Raw genomic sequence first — 19,416 nt, forward strand, 5'->3', positions numbered from 1 at the left:
GTGGCCACGATGGAGTTGATAGTAGACTTCAGCACAAAGCAGTAAAGGAGCTACCACCCCCTTGACAGTCATAAAAAAGATTTCACTGCATGTCATACTCTTTATGGCTGTGTGTGATCAATAAAATTTTAATTTCAAGCTTTGTATTTAAGTGGTCCATTGGACCGCTAGTGAAGGCATCAGTCTGTCTTCTGGCAGCATTCTAGCCCAACAGTTTCTGCATCTGCATCTTTTATCCATTATGGATACTCTTATACCAGATCACAGATTGCTGCATTCTCGAACATATAAAAGCTCCTTTATTAAACTGGTACGCTGTGAAATAGCCAACCCACTCACTTGGGCTGATAAATCACAAAATGAGTCTGGCATGTGATCTTTTGCATTAAGTGGAGGATTAAGCTTTAGCTTTCCCAAGATGGCCTTGGTGCCAGCTTGCAGGGCAACCACTGATGTACCATGTGCTGGGGTTATTTCTGACATTTGAAATGCTCTGTTAGTGGGCTATCAGAATTCTCCTCTAAAGTAGGTCTGTGAGGCACTCCACTCAGTGCTACACTTAATTGCACTCTTACATTTAACAGCTCTTGCATGTGGCACATGTCAGATGCCAGCTTTTTCACTTAATGTTTCAAATGCAATGAGGGTGCTTGTTGTCTCCTCTCTACACGGCTGAGCAGCCAATACCTCGGTCAACTTCTGTTCTTCCTTTGATCACACCTCAAGGAGCTTCCCTAACTTTTCCTAGCAGGTCTGCAGACACTTTGATGGCCTAGTTTTCTCTCCGTTGCACTTCTGTAGCATCACAGGTGGTTGCTGAATTGGCAGTAGTTCTTCCCTAGCCTGTGATGCATACTCTTTCCTTTTTAACTGGCATATAATATAATTAAGGCAGGTCTGTGTAAATGCTTGTCAAAAAATGCTCCAGTCCCAAGCAACCTAGGCATTAGTCATTTCCATTGTTTCACAGCTTGGGCTTTGACAGCACAAACAACTCGGCATTGTGCACTGAAACACAGAAAATAATGCATTTAAAAGAGTGAAAAAACTTCTTAACAATTCAAAAGAAGTTAGAATTTATTGCTTTATTTTATAAAATAAACACCACACTACTGCAAGCCAGCACAAACAATAAGCAACGTGTCTGCTCTCTAAGTCAATACTAAATTTACCAAGGTCCATGTCAGTGTACTCTACTTGATAGGTTAGTTTTTCACAATTTATGCAATCTTTTACAAGGATCGAATGCTTCCTAGAGTCTTGAATCCGATATTTCCTTTACAGTCACAAGACACCTGAGAGACACGAGTACATGGTCATGATGTGACACACACAAAAATTCCATTAGTTTCAGAAGGAACCTGTCTTTGGTCAGTATGGAATATAAGAAGATAGTATGAAATTTAGTACAACAAATAAAAAATAGTGTAGAGGGTTTTAAAAGGGCCTGCTTATATCCCCCTTATAACATTTTACTCAATAAACTGTGGAATGTCAGCTCTGAATGATAAAATACAGGTTTGGCCCGCTGATAAATGGAGAAGGAATCACAATTTGTCACCATTTCCCAGTACTATGATGTACACCTGCAGTCTGAGGTGAAAGGAGTGTGATCAGAAAAACTGCTGATGAAGAACAAGAATTTGGCCTCTTTCCTAAGTATAATCCACTGCACCTTGTCTGAGCTACAATCATTAATCAACTCCACACTATTTAACAGACACTATAGTCTAGTCACTCAGATACAGTCCATTATATTGCAAAATGTGGTGGCAAAATGTCTAAACAAGACCAAAACAAACAGGACCACTGTAAGATAAAAGGCAATTGCCCAATCTATCCATCTTTTTGGCTCTTATGTGGCTAATACAATTTTATTGTGAAACCGAGCAGAGTAAACCAATTGTAGGGCTCATGGAAAAGGAACTGCTATGCTTTTGCATTTTTAATTATGCATGGGCTGTAGCATTTGTGTGAAAGAGCTAACATACCCTCTGTTAAAAGGCACATTTGAGACACATCAGCTAGTGCATTAAGAACAAAAGATAAAATCACCAGATTAGAGATTGCATAACTCTAAAGGGCATGCAAGTTTCAATGTAGTAATTACTGTAAAATCACCCAGCTCTTGGTTCTTTTTTTTTCTCGTATTTTCAGAGCTGCCTAAGTCAATAATATGTTTAGAAATAAAGGAAACAAAAGAAATCACTTCAGTGAAACTAGCATATTCGAAATGGAGGAGATACTGGAAGCAAACCAGGCTGTAGGCTGGAAAATATTCAGCAGTTTATCGTAGTTGTTTATCGGCTTCTTTAAACAGTACATTAAGCAGATGGAAGGACTCCAGATCAATCTAAAACAAGTCTTTATGTTTCATAAAATATCTGCCCCTCCATTTTTGGTTCTGTTGACCACTTGAACTTTAAAAAAGTTCATTGTATGATTTTTGACCCCAGGCCCAGTGCTTCTTTTTCCAAATCCTAGCTACCACCTGGCTAGATTCACAATCTTACATAAGATATACATAAATTATTAAACAAGTTCAAGGCATCTTCTCATAAATCTGTTGGATAGCTTATAGCTCCTCCTTAAATAGCGTTAGAGGAAAGTGCTGCCTCCCCATTGCAATTCTGGGGCTCGAGTATATAATTGTGAGCCAAATATTTTGTGCTCTCCTTCATTCTTTCTCTCTCTGTCTGCTGAAGTGACAACAATAAGACATGGCCACTGCAGGAAAGGTACGTATATTTCCCACTTTCTGTTATATCCATAGTTGGTCGTAGAAAGCTTGGTATGATTATGGTATTTCATCTTGCTAAGATTGTTAGTTAAGCTCTGCCATGCAAAGTTTTGTAAGATATGTGTTTATATAAAATGTGTTTTATAGTCTGCAGCTAGCAGTCATGAACATTAATGTTGCTTCTGTATTTAGAAAAAAATGTTTGTTACTTTAAATGATGAACCTACTTTTATTTGGCAATCAGCCATTTTTGAGTGTGTATTTATATATATTTTTTATTCAAATGAAATAAAACTATATACTATATGAGACATAAAATGCAATACTGGAAAAATATGATGTATGAGGTGCTGTAGAAACAGAGGCCCACAGAAGGACATTACAGAAGACTTACCTTTTAAATCTTTGAGACTTTGACACAAATGTAATATAGAAACACAATAAAAACTGCTGAAAACCAGTTCCACCATCAATACCTACAGTCCCAAATACTAAAGCTGGAACTGTAATCATTTTAACATTTGATAAGGTTGTGAAATCTCACTTATACACTCCACTAAAGTCAAACATTACTCAAGAAGCAAAAACAGATGTTTGGAAAGCTTCCATGTGTAGTCACAGATCAGTGTATCTGCAGAGTGCATAACCATATTGCACTACACACATGAGGAACAAAGTCTCTATTCACTACACCACAAATTCTATATGTGTTTGTTTTTAGGTGATTAAGTGTTGGGCTGCTGTAGCCTGGGAGCCCAATACCCCGCTGGTGATAGAGGAGATTGAAGTAGCTCCACCCCAAAAGAATGAACTCCGTATCAAGGTTGGACATTGCTTCTTTGTGTCTTTGCTGTCGCTTTCATGAATTAATCCTATGAATAAAAATATGCTTTTTAAAAAAAAAAACAAAAAAAACTGAGGCATGAGTTATACTCTGTTCCTGTCTTGTGCTGTAGGTGATAGCAACAGGTGTTTGTCACACCGACTTGTACCATCTATTTGAGGGCAAGCATAAGGAGGGATTTCCTGCTGTGCTTGGACATGAAGGGGCTGGTGTGGTGGAAAGTGTTGGACCTGGAGTCACTGAGTTCAAACCAGGTCAGAACACCTTACAATGTTCACTATTCATTCTGGTTGCTGCTGCTGGCTTACCTGTAGTGTCCTGACCTCTTCTGTATGTGTGGTAATGTTTTCACAGGTGATAAGGTCATTCCCCTCTTCATCTCTCAGTGTAGAGATTGCAAGTTCTGTAAGAGCCCAAAGACTAACCTCTGTGAAGAAAGCTGGTACGAAACCTAAGCAAGTACATAACGCAAAGCAAAACAACAAAGCAGAATTCTTAGAGCAAGAACCATGTTCAGCTATGCATGTAGCATGTAGCCCAGAAAAAGTGTCATATGTTAAAGTCATATGGTATAAAAAATGTGTTAAATGAATAAAAGTAAATGTTAAACGCACAGTTAATTAATTTTTTTTACAGGACTAGTGATCGATATGCTCAGATGTCGGATACCATCACACGCTTCACCTGCCGTGGTAAGCCTGTCCTGCAGTTCATGGGCACCAGCACCTTCTCTGAGTACACGGTCATGAACCAGATTGCTGTGACGAAGATCCATGATGATGCCCCATTGGACCGTGTTTGTCTGCTTGGCTGTGGTATTTCCACTGGATATGGAGCTGCTATCAACACTGCCAAGGTATGTCTAGTGCTGAGCTCTATGATTTAAACCTAGTTCCATTAAAGTTAGGTGATGCCAGGTGAATGCTCTTGCTGCAGTTAGATTTGTGCTCATATATGACAGTATTTGGTTACAGGTAGAGCCAGGCTCAGTGTGTGCAGTCTTCGGGCTTGGAGCTGTAGGCCTTGCTGCAGTCATGGGCTGTAAGAATGCTGGAGCCTCCAGGATCATTGCTGTGGACATAAATGACCAGAAGTTTGAAAAAGCAAAGGTATTTGGTGCCACTGAATTTGTAAACCCCAAAGCACACAAAAAGCCTGTCAGTGAGGTTCTGGCAGAAATGACCAATGGGGGCGTGGATTTCTCCCTGGAGTGTGTGGGCAATGTGGCTGTTATGGTAAGTAAGCTGTTCTAAGATTTTTTTTTTGTGTGTGTGTGTACTGGTCATTTTCCCTGTGACTAAATTCTATGTAAGTAAATTATTCTTGATTCCCTGAAGAGGAGTGCACTGGAGTCCTGTGCTAAAGGTTGGGGCGTGAGTGTACTTGTTGGCTGGACAGACGTTAGTGATTTTTCTGCTCGACCAATTCAGCTAATTGCTGGAAAGACCTGGAAAGGCTCGCTTTTTGGAGGTAGCCTGATGTTTAATATCATAGTCTAAAACATACTGAATAGAAATAGGTTGAAATTTCACCATTAAGTGGCTTTTCATTAATAAAAAATGTGCTTCAGTTGATATTTGCATATCTATGTGTCTCAGGCTTTAAGAGTAAGGATTCCATTCCGAAGCTAGTCCTAGACTACATGAACGGTCGTATAAAGCTGGACGAGTTTGTAACCCATACTATGAATCTTGAGCAGGTCAACGATGCCATTGATCTCATGAAGAAGGGAGAATGGTAAATAGCTTGTTATTCTACTGCTTTCAAATATCTTCATTTTTGAATGGTATATTATCTAACAATCATTTCCTGTCTTATAGCATTCGAACCATCCTGAACGTGTCTAAGTGAGATGGGCACAGCTACTTAAATACCACAACTACTTCAGACCAAAGCTATTACTGCTTCTGCCACATCTGCTGCTTATACCTTATCATTTAATAAGCTTGCAAGTACTAATTCACTTTGTTTTGAAAACCAGTTAAATGTTCTATAACCCTGCGATACTCAAAAGGTGTTCACTGAAATACTCACATTACTCAATTAGTGTATTTAACCTGCATACTGTTATAAACCACATACTGGAATTAGATTATCTAAAAGAGTCCAGATATTATACAATCATATAAAAAGCTATGGGGTGGAAGTCATTATGTAAAACACTTGCATCTGGTAATAAAAATGCAAATGCAGTGATGCTTCTGCTTTACATCTTTATGAGCTCATCCCGTTCACACCAAGAGTTTCATAAGAATGGGAAGCCTAGTTAAGTGATTAACTACATGATTAAATAAAATGACCTTGGAGAATCTGCCAAATGCTAAAATGCAGTGAAACATCTGTTCCTTTTTATTTTGTGGAAATCCCTTTTAAATCTGACTCCAGGCCATATGATGTCCTTACGCAACATGAGGAAATGTTGAAATATATTCAGTTAGTACCTATCTAGAAGATGGAAGCCAGCTGACAAACTACAATCCAAACAATATTTTACAAAAACATCTGCAGACTAAACAGCAAATGCATTTCTGTATTTTAATACCATGTTTTGGTCTTTGCCAAGTCAGTGACAGACATGAACTGTACATCCTCAGCTATTTTAATAAGCCAAAAAAGGAATTAGTTCCTCCTCAGATATTTCAGTAGACTTATTTGAACTCTAAACATCTATTGCATAATATGATGGGCTCCACCTGCCAAAAACATTCCTGAACAAACATACCCCCATCTGAACCACAGGTTTAGTAAACAAACCATTTTGAGGAGGGTTTATTGTAAATAGTAAAGTTCTTGAATGACCAGACATAGAAGGGGTGAGAGAAAAGGACAGTTGGCAAAGAAATGACACTAAACTTTTTATTTCGTGTAGAATTTACTATGCTGTTGCAAGTTTGTATAAACAAATCTCTCAACCTCCCTGTTCCAAAATCCAAAACTGGACCTTTGCAAATACACTGACAAACAGAGACATGTTACACACATTTGGGTGAAAAACACAAACCCTAGAGACCATCCACAGGGAAAAATCTGCTTTAATACAGCTTGAATGCAGATCAGTAAAATGGGTTTGACTGGGTTTTAGACACACACAGAGCACTAATGACCAAAAACCTAGCAATACAGCTCAACCCCGCAGAGCAGTTCTGAACTGCATCAGCCAATATGAAATGACTTATACCATCACTTATTTAAATAAATTACAACAGAATGGACTGATGCACTCTGGTAGAATTTCATGAAATACATTGTTGTGAGGCACTCTTTTGTAAACAGGAGGATGTTGCCAGGGAGTATGTCTGGGATAAACCAGAAAGGAAAGAAAAAAATGCAGTAAGATTTTTTATTAATAAGTCTGTTTGGTATCATTTGGAAACACATGACATGCTTATCATTCATACTTGGACAGACAGACACAATTAATCCTGAATTCAAGCACAGCTCATTCAATGAAGTGTGTAGGTATGCATATACAGGTGTACGTGTATACACACACACAGACACAGACACAGACACAGACACAGACACAGACACACAGACACACAGACACCTTCCAAGCAAAAAGAGTGGTGGCACTGTATGCAGGTCTAAAGTCAGTGCCTTCCAGTCTGATCAGATCCAAGCGAGTCCTATGACTGTTCAGATGACAAATTCATAAATAACAAATCTCCACTTCTTGCCCAGTTAGACACTCCATTAACATGGCCATTTGGCCAATAATCTCCTGCCCAACAAAGAACCACAGTGTGATTGGCTGATCAGTGAGAGGGGCAGAGCAGATGTGTCCTCCACTGGGGGCAGGGCCTGTGTTCTCACCCGAGCACTCTACATCTGTGACAGGAAGTGAGCACGGCCATTTTCATCAAGTCGACGAGTGAGAATCTCACAACCTGTTTCGGTCACCAGAAGTGTGTGTTCAAACTGAGCAGAACGTTTCCCATCTCGAGTAACAGCTGTCCAACCATCTGGCCATGTCTCATCCTGCCAACCACCTGCACAGAGGAGAGGGGCAAGTTTACAAACATTCAAGCACTTTTGGAAAGAAAGGACAGGAAGGTTTGTGATGTGTCCAGGCACATGCTTACTTCACAGTGTAAAGACCAAGCTTGTCATAAACTGGCATCAGCAGTGCACAGTCTTCATTTAGCTAACTATTTCCATTAATTATTGTTATAGTTAAAAAGAACAATTATACTCACACATTTTAACATCTCTATTAGTTGATACTGTTTTTGTAGACATTCACAAAGGTCCACATTGTCAAGGTTATTGTTACTTTAGCAGTCTAATACTGGATTAGCTCTCTAGTATGTTAGATGTGAAATTAAATGATGACCATAAACAGCACAAACCTTCAGCTTTAATATGAGGGTATTTCTGTCCAAATTAAGTAAACAGTGTGGAGCAAATATAATTAGACAATGAGTTGCTCAGCTGTTCTATGGTCAGGTGTACATAAATTCCTTCATTATCATCATCAAATAGCCAGTGACGCAAACCATCATTTGGGTGAAAAATCAAAACAAACTCATGAGAATGATAGCAAGGAACATGAAGTGTGACCAAATAAACTATTCGGTATATTCTCAAAAAAGGAAGAATGCACTGGCGGGCTCAGGAACATCAAAAGTCCAGAAGACTACAGAAAATGGCTATGTTTGAAGATGACGGATCAATTCTTTCTCTTGGGGAAAACAACCCTCCACCACAGAGGTAAGCATCTCAACATCAAAATCAACAATCATGAGAAGACTTCACCAGAATAAATACAGACGGTTTACCCCAAGATGTAAACCTCTGGTAAGCCCCCTAATAAAAACAATCTCAGATTAGAAAAACAAAAAGCAGAGACAATTTGTTCCAGAATGATGGGAAGAGAAAATTATGGAGAAGGAACAAACTGTTCATGATCTTAAGCATACTACTTCATGTTATGTCATAGAAACGTATGGCTTCCAATTGGCTGGGTTCCCTTGTATTTATTGATGTGACTGCTGACAACTGACTGCTGTTTCGGCAGGATGGATTGTGCAGAGTACAGGGTTATATTATCTGCTCAGAGTCAGCTCAATGCTTGGAAACTCATTGAAGGTGCTTTGTACTGCAGATGGACAATGATCTGGAGCATACTTCAATGGCAACCCTTAAAACGGCGGGGTTGGGGGCATGCTGTAATTGCTACACCCTTCACCCTGTTATGATGTAATTAAATACCCAGATAAAAGCTGAAAGTCTGCACTTTGGGATAATTTCATTCATTAATTTAATTATTCATGATATTCATTATTCACTTTCATCTCCAATATACTGCAGTAGGCAGCTAACATAACCATCAATGTCCATTTATATGGAATTGACTATATATGAAGAAATTGTTTGCTAATGCCTTCTAAGGTTGGGTGCCATTATATCAGTGCCAAGAGCATGTCTTAGGGTATGTACATAGCAGAAGCCAATTCACCATCTAAAATATCGGAGAGTTGCAAATAAATGCTCAAGGGAGCGTGAGATTGCAGACAGTGAAAACCTGACTTGTAGCACAGCACAAACAAATCTGATCTACTTTCACATTTATGAAAATTTCATGTGGTATCCATGTTGCCCTGACCAGCTGCAACAAATGTGTTACACAGATAGTTCACCCTTTCAAAAATTCATTCACCCCGCCCAAACAAAACCGTACTGAAATATCGGCATTTTCGATGCTGAACTGAATAATTATAAAATCTTTCTTTTTCTGATTGTAAGGCCTATTTTTAAGAATCAAAGACACACACACCCTGTGACCACTGAGCACTACATTCAAGTCAAGTGAAGCGCAGCTAAGGAAAGCAGCCATGTGCAATGGGATGATATCATAACACAGGCCCATTTTTTCCACTAATGCACTCTGCTTGGTCAACCACAGCACTCAGAGTGTAGCGTTAGTTTGAATGATTCATGGAAATTAAATTCTGAGATTTTTTTAGGCTCTTACCTTCACATATCATGGGTTCAATCGTGAAGACATGACCAGGTTTCATCACTCCAACAGCTTTATTCTCTACACACAAACATAAAACTCGGTAATCAGTCAGGGCAGGTTTTGTAATGAGTGTGCGCACAAATGTCTAGAGCTCTAACAAGTAGGTTTATGACTCAGTAGAACATGACGTATGCATGTATAAATGCTTACTTGCATAATGCGGCACATTGGGTGCCGTATGAAAGAGTTTGTGGATGCCATGACCGCAGTAACTTCGCACCACAGAAAATCCATTAGCCTGTGCATGTTTCTGAATGATGTTCCCCAGCTCCCGATAACGTACGCCAGGCTTCACTGGATGAACATGACACAAAGCGTCCCATTAGTGAGCTGCACCATGCTGCAGTGCAGCCCTGACCTCTAGAGGCCACAAGGCATATGCAAAGCAGAATATTTCACTGATAAACACAAAGATCTAACTGGATCTGTATGTTTTGTCTTATTCTAAAACCATCATACAAGGCTAAAGCTAAGTGCATCTTTCTTACCAGCATCAATAGCTTGCATTAGGCATTCATATGTCGTCTGCACCAGCCTTTTTGCCCCTTCATCCACCTCACCCACAAAAAATGTCTCATTCAGGTCTCCATGGTAACCGTTGTGGAAAACCGTAATATCCACTGAAATATGAAGAGTTTGGTTATTAATGAACACTGGCTCTTTACCTAACACAAACATGTACAGCCATACACAGTCCTGATTTTTATATATAAATAGAAAAGTAATTTCCATCAGTTGAAGCAAGTGAATTCATCAAGAATTCAAAAGCACTTCTATGAACTTGTTGATCTTCTGTCTAGACCTTAACCTTGTTGTGACCACTGACACAAAAAAAACACTAGTAGAGCTGCACCTAAAAGACATCATCTGAAAACAGGTGAATGTGTGAGTATTTTTTCGTGTGTCTGCACCATTAAGGATGTCCCCCTCTTGTAGGGTGCGGCGGTCTGGTATTCCATGGCAGATGACCTCATTAACTGATGTACAGCAGGACTTGGGAAAGTTGTAGTAGTTGAGGGGTGAGGGATAGCAATTCCGTGCTAGGCACGCCTGTAATTTACAGAAATCCAGGTCACTAATATGTTTGTAGTTTTTTTTTTAGGTTGTATTTTACTTGGTATCAGACTTAGTCTTGTTCGATTATAGAAGGGGAAAAAAATACATGATAAATTCCAGAGTTTTGGAGCACAATAGTAAAAATATTGAAAAACTCTCTGTATGAAATGAAACATGTTGGTTCTAAATCTTTGTTCCAATATCAGATGTCTGTGTGTTGTTTCATTCATTGGTAATTAAGATCAACAACAATACCTTAGTACTTAATTAATAATGGACATGAAGCAGAAAGAAGAGAGAATTACCAGATGTACAGCATGATCAATCTCCTCTGTTGTCACTCCTGGTTTCACCATCATAGCCGCAATGTCCAGCACCTCTCTCGCCAGCTGCAAATGAATCACCCAGAAAAGTTAAAATGTGACCCGATCCATCACCATAAGCAATGTTAACATGCTACGCAGTCTAAGGTCAGCATTACACTTGCCATGGACTTTTGCTTCTATAACCAGGAATTATTCTCAACTCGTTTGGCATCATTTCATCTGATGATGCAGCAATTTTGTTACCTCTGTTATACAATTTGTGCAAACTAAGAATTACTAGGTAATGACATTATTTGATGCCAGGAGCCTGAAGCGGATCCCTCACACATTGCAAGTTCACAAAACACAGTTTTCAGACCAAATCAGCTCCCTGGACTGTCCCAAAGGTATGAAATTGTAGTACTTCTCTTACATTCTCATTACAAGCCAAAAATTAAAACAATGTTGTTTTAGATAATGTTCATCTGTTCAAACATCGCATAAAATTCACTTCCTTGTATGTATAACAAGGGATGAAGTGCAATGCACTTTGCACCTTACGTACTGCAATGGAACAATTACACAGACGACCAAAATGCCACAATTTCCACGTGGCGATGCCAGACGTTAATCATTTACACTCAGATACACCAAAAAAAAATAAACAATTCAAAAATAATACAATGATATATAAAATACAAAGCTGGATTTACCTTGCAGACGATTCTCATGCCCTCTGTCTCTTCAGGAGTAAGGATTTTAATTTGGGAAGTCCCTTTAAGCGTCTGCTCCGTCTCAGACATCCCTACCAACCAACAAAATCACCAGTCAACGATCGAACACTTTACAACCATTTAATCCTCTGATTTATAATGGTCTCATATAAAAACAGCTCCACTGAGGTATAATCATGAGTAATTTCAGCAGGGTTCCATTACCAGCTATGCAATAAAAAAACAAAACAAAAAACCCTCACACAGACACTGTAAATAGAAAAAAACCTGCATGTCTCAAAAACTGTTCGACAATACAGCACCTAAAAACAAGGTCCTTGTATTTGCCTCTGTTGCTACAGTGAGCAAAAAAACCAACACCAATGGCAACACTCATACAGGTACAAAAATCACATAAATATCAGAAGCATCTCAACAGGTAAACAAACATACACACAAAAATCATATACCTAGGAAAGCAGGAACTGTCTACACTAAATTTACTACTGTATATTAAAAAGCTCTTACTGGTACTCAACTATGAGCCTTTTGCTAGGCTATGTTCTATGTAACTATGTTCTTGTTTCCCATTACTTACAGGATGATTCCGCAGCTTTGGGTTAAAGAAGAAATAAAATATAGATCTGTACAATTATATGTAGTGCATAGATCTTTTATTACATGCTGCCGATACATAGAGCAAGATCTGGTTATGAAATGACTGACCAGAACAGAGTATTTTGTGTATGAAATTAAACATATTAAAGTATGACTTGATTCGCCTAAGTAAGCTCCTCCAACATGAATTAGAAATATAGAAAACAGTGAAAAATGTAGATGGCTGCCAAGTCCAAGAATCTAGAGAGTATTATTTTACTCACCTACAGGAAGAAGGGTTAAAATAAAAAATACAAGAAAACAAAAGGGTCAGGCTGTCCTTTGGGAAAAGCAAAACCAAAGGAATTTGGGTAGAGGGTTACATTTTTTACACCTGTAATCTAATGCGGCTGTTTGTGCAATTAATTCAGTCTTACCCAGCGGGTGATCAGCATAGTCCGGCCTCTGAATGTGCCCTGGAACAGGACGCATGGGTGTCTACCAAGACACACAAAGCACTTTTTTTCTGTAAATGATCTTTTTTTTTTGAATGTTGTCAATGTGAATGCTATTTTATTTGTGCTCATACCAGAGGATAGTGAGGTCGCAGCTTGCCAGAGTACTTATATCCAGGCCAGGGATCTGTGTTGACCTCCTTCTCCATACAGTTCTTTTCCTCATCCTTTTTGTCTTCTTCTGTCAAACGTCCAATAACAAGGTCTGTTATACAGAGCACCAGTAAAACATACAAGCAGGCACATGATACATACCGGGGAGCATGATACCTACTTGCTTTCTTGTGGAGCAGTTTGTGAGTACCCCAGCTGCCTTTGAAACACTCCTAAAAACAATAGAAAGGTTTGTAGCATGTATAATAGTTGTTTTATTCCTAAGTATCCATTACACACTATGGCACACCAGAGTGCTACTGAATTCTCAAATATTTGTAATTCAAAGTACATGTTTATATTGATGTGCTTGTTTGAAAACATATATTTATATACAGCAGGAGTTTCCAGTTATGGTTTTCAAGACAGGTAAAAGAAATCAAGAGGAAGGAAAAAGTGAGGCTGGTGAGAGAATGACTGATTATTGCTAGATGAGAACAAAAACTAGCTTGTCTTAATGACAATGAACATTAAATATTCATTAACTAATAATATAAAATAATCCCAGTTTTGATTTTTTCCCCCTCTAGTAGCACACACTTCCTTACTTAAAAAACCTTAAAAGTCGTACAGTTTTGTGGCTAATGCTGAGTGAGGCTTGGAAACGAGACCGTGTGTTTTGAGAAAATGGCTTCAAGAACTGTGATATTTCTGACAGCGCACATGGCTAGTTACTTAGTTAGTTTTGTGCCTTAGAAATAAATTAACCCAGGGCTTCTCAAGCACTTTTGTTTTCAGGACTTATTAACAGGGCTCAGGCACCTCTGCAGCATTTTTTCTTCTAATCAAAATAACATTTACCTAATGAACAATCATTCTGTATGTCACCATGCAAAAACTAACAGACTTATAAAAAACCCATGAAGTCACTTCCATAAACTAGTAACTGTTCATTTTCTCAGCTGACTCTGTTGTCATGTCTAAGCAAAAGTGATGGAGAAGAACAAGAAGATTGGCGTCGTTTCACTCTCTGCATCTTGCTGGCTCATCACTCATGAAACTCAAACCATGGGCATGTTTGGATTTCTAAAAAGCAGATCAGGAGGACACTGTATCTTAGATAATCAGCAAAGTAATAAGTCTGATATCTGTATTTACGGTGTTATATTTGCGTCACGTTGTTTAAACCGCATAACGTACTTTTGTACGATCCTGGTTTGTATGCAAATATTTGTTATGAGGTTGAGCACGTATTGTTTAAAAGCTTAACACATAAATGTTCGGTCCTCTCACAGCATCAGTGAAACAATGTGATTGCTATTTCTTCTTGTACCACAGTTTTACAGCCCTTTATATGAAGACGTTCAACGTAAACGTTTTTGGTCTATATGTCCTGGGACCTTTTCCCTTCCTGTCCACTTGCTGAATCACTTCTCCCTAACTCAATGCACTGGAGTTTTACACATTAAGCACTGTCCATCACTGTGACTAAACAGCATGTGAGTATTTTTGGAGTAGTATTGACATCGTATAGGCAAGCTCACACCCCATTTACAGACTTGCAACAGGTGGCCGACATGAGCACACACAGACTAACGGTACATATAACGAGTAATGCCCTGAATCCGCAAAGCCCTTCTTTCTGTATTTGCTCTTTATTTCACTTCATACATTCTTTCTCCTTAAATGAAACTGAACATATAACTGGAGCAACGTGACCCTCAATACACAGCCGTACCAACCCTGAATTTAACCCCTGAAATATATTATTATACTGGGAACCTGTGTGTCCAGCTGAATGAACCAATGTTTCTGAAAGTAATTCATGTATTTTTTATCTGATCTTATCTTATCTTGGCTACTTGACGTGTTGAAGCAGAGCCAGTCTTGTGCTCTACCGCTGTGCTAACAGTGCTGGAACTATCAAGCTCGTGCTCCCAAAAACTAATACTTACTAAGTCGGAAACCTTGAAACCTCTCTATCTCTAGTTTGTTGTGTTCATTATGTTTATCACGTGAGAGGCCACGATGCGTAAATATACGGCACTAAAGTAAAGAATCCACGCCGGTTAACCTGGCCCGCAGAGCTTGTTGTGCTAGCTGCACGGCTAAAACCGGGTGAGCCTAGTTTTAGCAACGTGCTAGCTAGCTTGTTAGCTAAGTAGCACATACACGGCAAAGCTCGAGCGGAACCCGGGCACTACCTGAGAGCAGAAATATGATCCTTGGATCCCGAGTTTAATACAAGTGGGACACTGCAGTTTGGCTTCTTTACTGCAGCCCTCGGTCTCGCACGCCCGTGTCGCCACCACCGCCGCCATGCTTTGAGGAGAGAGAGAGAGAGAGAGAGAGAGAGAGAGAGAGAGAGAGAGAGAGAGAGAGAGAGAGAGAGAGAGAGAGAGACTTCAGAGGGAGGGCCCTCATTAGTTCACTACATAGGACATGGCAGTGGATTGTGCACAATGTGCAGTACATTAAATGTCCAGTTGAACCTCTTAATATATAACGTGATATGCAACATAAATATTTGAATACAGGCTAAAAAAAAGAATCAACGCATAAAGAAAGACAACTGAAAAGCATACAAATTCGGTAGCACATATTTAATTGTGTCTCCGCAGAGGTGTAAGAAATTCCAAACCCCTGCAACAGACCATCATTTTTCCTATTTGTTGACACTAGTCACTGTACCATCTTTGTACATGTTTGTTCATTGTGAAACGAAAACATGAAAGTCATGGAAAAGGAAACCCCTTTTTTGTGAAACAGTTTTAGACTGCAATGATGAATTACTACAATTACTACACCAGGCCACTCATGTAGCTAACATTACACACCGATCAGCCATAACAATATGACCACGGACCTAATATTGTGTTGGTTCCCCTTTATGCCAAAACACCCCTGACACGTCGAGGCATGGACCCCACTAGATCCCTGAAGGTGTGCTGTGGTATCTGGCACCAAGATGTTAGCAGAAAGTCCTGTAAGTTGTGAGGTAGCGCCTCCATGGATCGGACTTGTTTGTCCAGCACATCCCACAGATGCTCGATTGTATTAAGAGCTGGGGAATTTGGAGGCCAAGTCAACACCTCAAACTCATTGTTGTGCTCATCAAATCATTCCTGAACCATGTGGCACGGCGCATTATCCTGCTGAAAGAGGCCACAGCCACCAGTGAATACTGTTTCCATGAAAGGGTGTACATGGTCTGCAACAGTGCTTAGGTAGGTGGTACGTGTCAAAGTATCATCCACATGGATGGCAGGACCCAAGGTTTCCCAGGAGAACATTGCCCAAAGCAAGACACTTCCTCTGCCAGCTTGCCTTCTTCCCATAGTACATCCTGGTGCCATGTGTTCCCCAGGTAAGTGATGTAAAAGAAAACATCCACGTGATGTAAAAGAAAACATGGTTCATCAGACCAGACCACCTTCTTTCATTGCTCCATAGTCCAGTTCTGATGCAAACATGCCCATTGTTGCCGTTTAATGGTGCACAGGGGTCAGAATGGGCGCCCTGACTGGTCTGCAGCTATGCAGCCCCATATGCAACAAACTCATTTTTCCACTTCAACCACATCAACTTTGAGGATAAAATGTTCACTTGCTGCCTAATATATCCCACCCACTAACAGGTGCCATGATGAGGAGATAATCAGTGTAATTTACTTCACCTCCCAGTCCTCATAATGTTATGTCTGATGGGAGTAAGTTAAATTTTGCTAAATTCAAAGAACAAATGTGTGATATGATCTAGACTGCCAACTGAACAACATGATTCATGCTGTGAATACATGCTTGTCATCAACAATTTCTGAATCCACTGATGGATAATATAGATTATCCACTCTATATTATCTTGTACCATGGTTTTTTGTTGTTGTTATTGCTGTTTTTTAAGCAGAGAACAAAATTATGGTCCTGAAAATGCTACTTTTTTGCTATACTTCCCAGCGTATTCCTATCCAGGTAATTCCTGCCACCGTTCTTGTGAGTGCTTAAGAATCATATCCTCTCATTAAGGTGGGTGCGACCAGCTGATTATGAGCAACGCAGATGCACCTCTGTATTACCTCTTCTGTGTTTAGTAGTTATTGTCCATGCACACACTGCCTCTGTCTACCTGCACCTTCCTTGGACACTGCAATGAGAAAAGGCTTAGGTAAAGACTTTTTCAGATTGTAGTTTCTCATGTATTATTTTCCTTTGTCTCTTCTCTTTCACTCAATGATCTCATCAGTATGCCTTTTATACATTTTGGGAAAAAGGAAAATAACCTCTTGGTTAAGATTGATATGAGAGCACATTTTATGTGACATGTTTTTCCACGTGCGGACATGAGCTGTCAAAGATTTCTTTCTTTATATATATTTAATTTATGGTTGTAACAGGTAATTGGTGACTATGCATACACTTTTAGATAAGAATTTTGTGCCCCATACTCATGGGAAGCTGAGAATTTAAAGAATACAACTGATACAACATTCAAAATTAAACTGCAAAAAGCTTGAATACTTTGAATATATGCATAGTATATTAACTGTTGACTATTCTTCTGTTCAGGATGTCTAATAATATTATTATAAGGGTATTTTGGCATATAAACAAAAAAGTGTCATGTGAGGCTCAAGAGAAATGCAAAACTAAGAATGAATCCAGACCAACTTGTTCAATTTGTGGAACAGAATATTCATGTAAGACAACAATAAAAAAATAATTAAAAGTGCTTTCAGTGTAAGTATATTCCATTATTTTTTCACTAGGATTTTCTTTATACATTTCTTCATCATGATACATCACCATTCAGGAAAAGGAACACCTGTACATCTGCAAGTTAACCTGTGTATCCAGCTGTTATTCAATCAGCCAGTCATGTAGCAGCAGCACAATACATAAAATCCCGCAGATACAGGTCAAGAGTTTCAGTTAATCAGAGTATGATCTTTGTGACTTTAACCACTTGTTTTGCACATTACTTATCTTGTTTTTCATCTCATTCTCCATATTTATTCCTAAATCTCTGTATTTAGTATTTTTCTGCTATATTTTCTTATATTGTTATATTCTGCTATATTTTGTAATATTTTGTATTTTGTTATTTGATATATTTTTGTTATATTTTATATTTTGTTATTTGATACATTTTTTGTTATATTTTTGTACCCTAATTTGGGTATTTTAGTATTTTTCTGCTATATTTTGTTAAATTGTTATATTCTGCTATATTTGGTAATATTTTATATTTTTGTTATTTGATATATTTTTTGTTATATTTTGTACCCTAATTTGGGTATTTTAGTATTTTTGTTATATTCCTTCCTATTTTATCTATTACCTGTGTTCGTGGATACTGCTGGAAACTGTGAATTTCCCTTTGGGATGAATAAACTATCTATCTATCTATCTATCTATCTATCTATCTATCTATCTATCTATCTATCTATCTATCTATCTATCTATCTATCTATCTATCTAACCATGGCATGGATGTTGGTGCCAGGTAGGCTAGGTATTTCTATAACTATAGATCTCCTGGGATTTTCACACACTACAGTCTTACTCAGTAGAACTGTAGAGTGTATTTTGCTAGATGTCAGTAATAGCGCAGATATCTCTTTACTTGTTATGGTTTTGTAATTGACATGAACTGGCATGACTGAATAAAGAGAGTCAGACTGATGATAGCCCATGGTGACATAGGTAACAATCTTACTTGGTGGTTATACTGCTGTGCTGTTATGACAGGATACGCTGCATTAGATCAGCTAGACATAACCTCTATTACAGAAGTGTCTCTACTGACACCCATCCATTATAATTATGATGTTTTATTACCCACTAACGTAATGTATTCAAATTTACAGGTAATTAGTAATTCTGGATAACTATTGGCCTCACTTCTTGTGTTTTTAACACTGTTCATTGGCTTGTTTTATTTAACTGACCTCTAGAGGGCTACCTTTACCTAATCGTATGTGTGAAATGCTTCCATACAGTTAACTGTCCTTAAACTGATCAGCTACATTGACAGTTCACAGAATTTCAGATTGCTCCATTTTTCTTGTGTACACCTAAGATATATGTGTATAAATAGCTGTACTTTTTGAACTTTGCCCTCAGGTTTAAATGTTTTAACCATGCATTCAGGTATCAGATGAGAGCATGTGAGAGAAAATGTTAGGCTAATGAATGACTTGCCGTAACTAGAATATGACTGCTTAGTGTTATTTGACCATTATTATTATTATTATTATTATTATTATTATTATTATTATTATTATACCACTGTTTATAGCATACATGCAATATAATCTAAATAATCAAATAACTGAAAAGTTCCTAATCTTTTATCCCAGAAAAACTCTCATGCACCCCTAAAATGGAAAATCATGTGAAAGAATTTAGTGTTAATTATGTTTTATTGTTTATATTTACTTAAACATAATGACATTATTATTTGTGCTAAGCTTAAAATTCAGAAATAAATGCTTTATGAGTTCTGAATCAGGAGGCCAGGATGATAAAGGGC

The 19,416-nt window shown here is 38.4% G+C and overlaps 2 protein-coding genes across 2 annotated transcripts; one reads left to right on the forward strand and one right to left on the reverse strand.

Moving 5' to 3' along the window:
• The first annotated feature begins 2,586 nt into the window (after positions 1–2,586).
• Positions 2,587–5,776, forward strand: LOC131350827 (alcohol dehydrogenase 1-like). Its single transcript, XM_058385750.1, has 9 exons — positions 2,587–2,738; positions 3,462–3,563; positions 3,697–3,838; positions 3,939–4,026; positions 4,221–4,440; positions 4,559–4,819; positions 4,922–5,054; positions 5,183–5,321; positions 5,405–5,776. The coding sequence occupies exons 1-9, from the start codon at positions 2,721–2,723 to the stop codon at positions 5,433–5,435; spliced, it is 1,134 nt and encodes a 377-aa protein (XP_058241733.1). The 5' UTR covers positions 2,587–2,720; the 3' UTR covers positions 5,436–5,776.
• A 650-nt stretch (positions 5,777–6,426) lies between these two features.
• metap1 (methionyl aminopeptidase 1) lies at positions 6,427–15,246 on the reverse strand. Its single transcript, XM_058385749.1, has 11 exons — positions 15,090–15,246; positions 13,067–13,118; positions 12,867–12,973; positions 12,715–12,775; positions 11,681–11,772; positions 10,968–11,051; positions 10,518–10,656; positions 10,095–10,226; positions 9,757–9,900; positions 9,559–9,624; positions 6,427–7,573 (listed from the first exon to the last, which is right to left on the reverse strand). The coding sequence occupies exons 1-11, from the start codon at positions 15,204–15,206 to the stop codon at positions 7,407–7,409; spliced, it is 1,161 nt and encodes a 386-aa protein (XP_058241732.1). The 5' UTR covers positions 15,207–15,246; the 3' UTR covers positions 6,427–7,406.
• Between the last annotated feature and the right edge of the window lie 4,170 nt (positions 15,247–19,416).

Source organism: Hemibagrus wyckioides, linkage group LG03, assembly GCF_019097595.1.
Source record: "Hemibagrus wyckioides isolate EC202008001 linkage group LG03, SWU_Hwy_1.0, whole genome shotgun sequence".
Classification (NCBI taxonomy): Eukaryota; Metazoa; Chordata; class Actinopteri; order Siluriformes; family Bagridae; genus Hemibagrus; species Hemibagrus wyckioides.

Excerpts from the sequence above, each read along its gene's own strand:
- LOC131350827 (XM_058385750.1), top strand. Across the intron at positions 3,564-3,696 it reads AGAATGAACTCCGTATCAAG|GTGATAGCAACAGGTGTTTG; the intron begins GTTGGACATTGC and ends CTTGTGCTGTAG. Across the intron at positions 4,820-4,921 it reads TGGGCAATGTGGCTGTTATG|AGGAGTGCACTGGAGTCCTG; the intron begins GTAAGTAAGCTG and ends GATTCCCTGAAG.
- metap1 (XM_058385749.1), bottom strand. The coding sequence starts at position 15,206 with ATGGCGGCGGTGGTGGCGACACGGGCGTGCGAGACCGAGGGCTGCAGT. Across the intron at positions 9,901-10,094 it reads AATGCAAGCTATTGATGCTG|TGAAGCCTGGCGTACGTTAT; the intron begins GTAAGAAAGATG and ends ATGTTCATCCAG. Across the intron at positions 9,625-9,756 it reads CAATGTGCCGCATTATGCAA|AGAATAAAGCTGTTGGAGTG; the intron begins GTAAGCATTTAT and ends GTTTGTGTGTAG.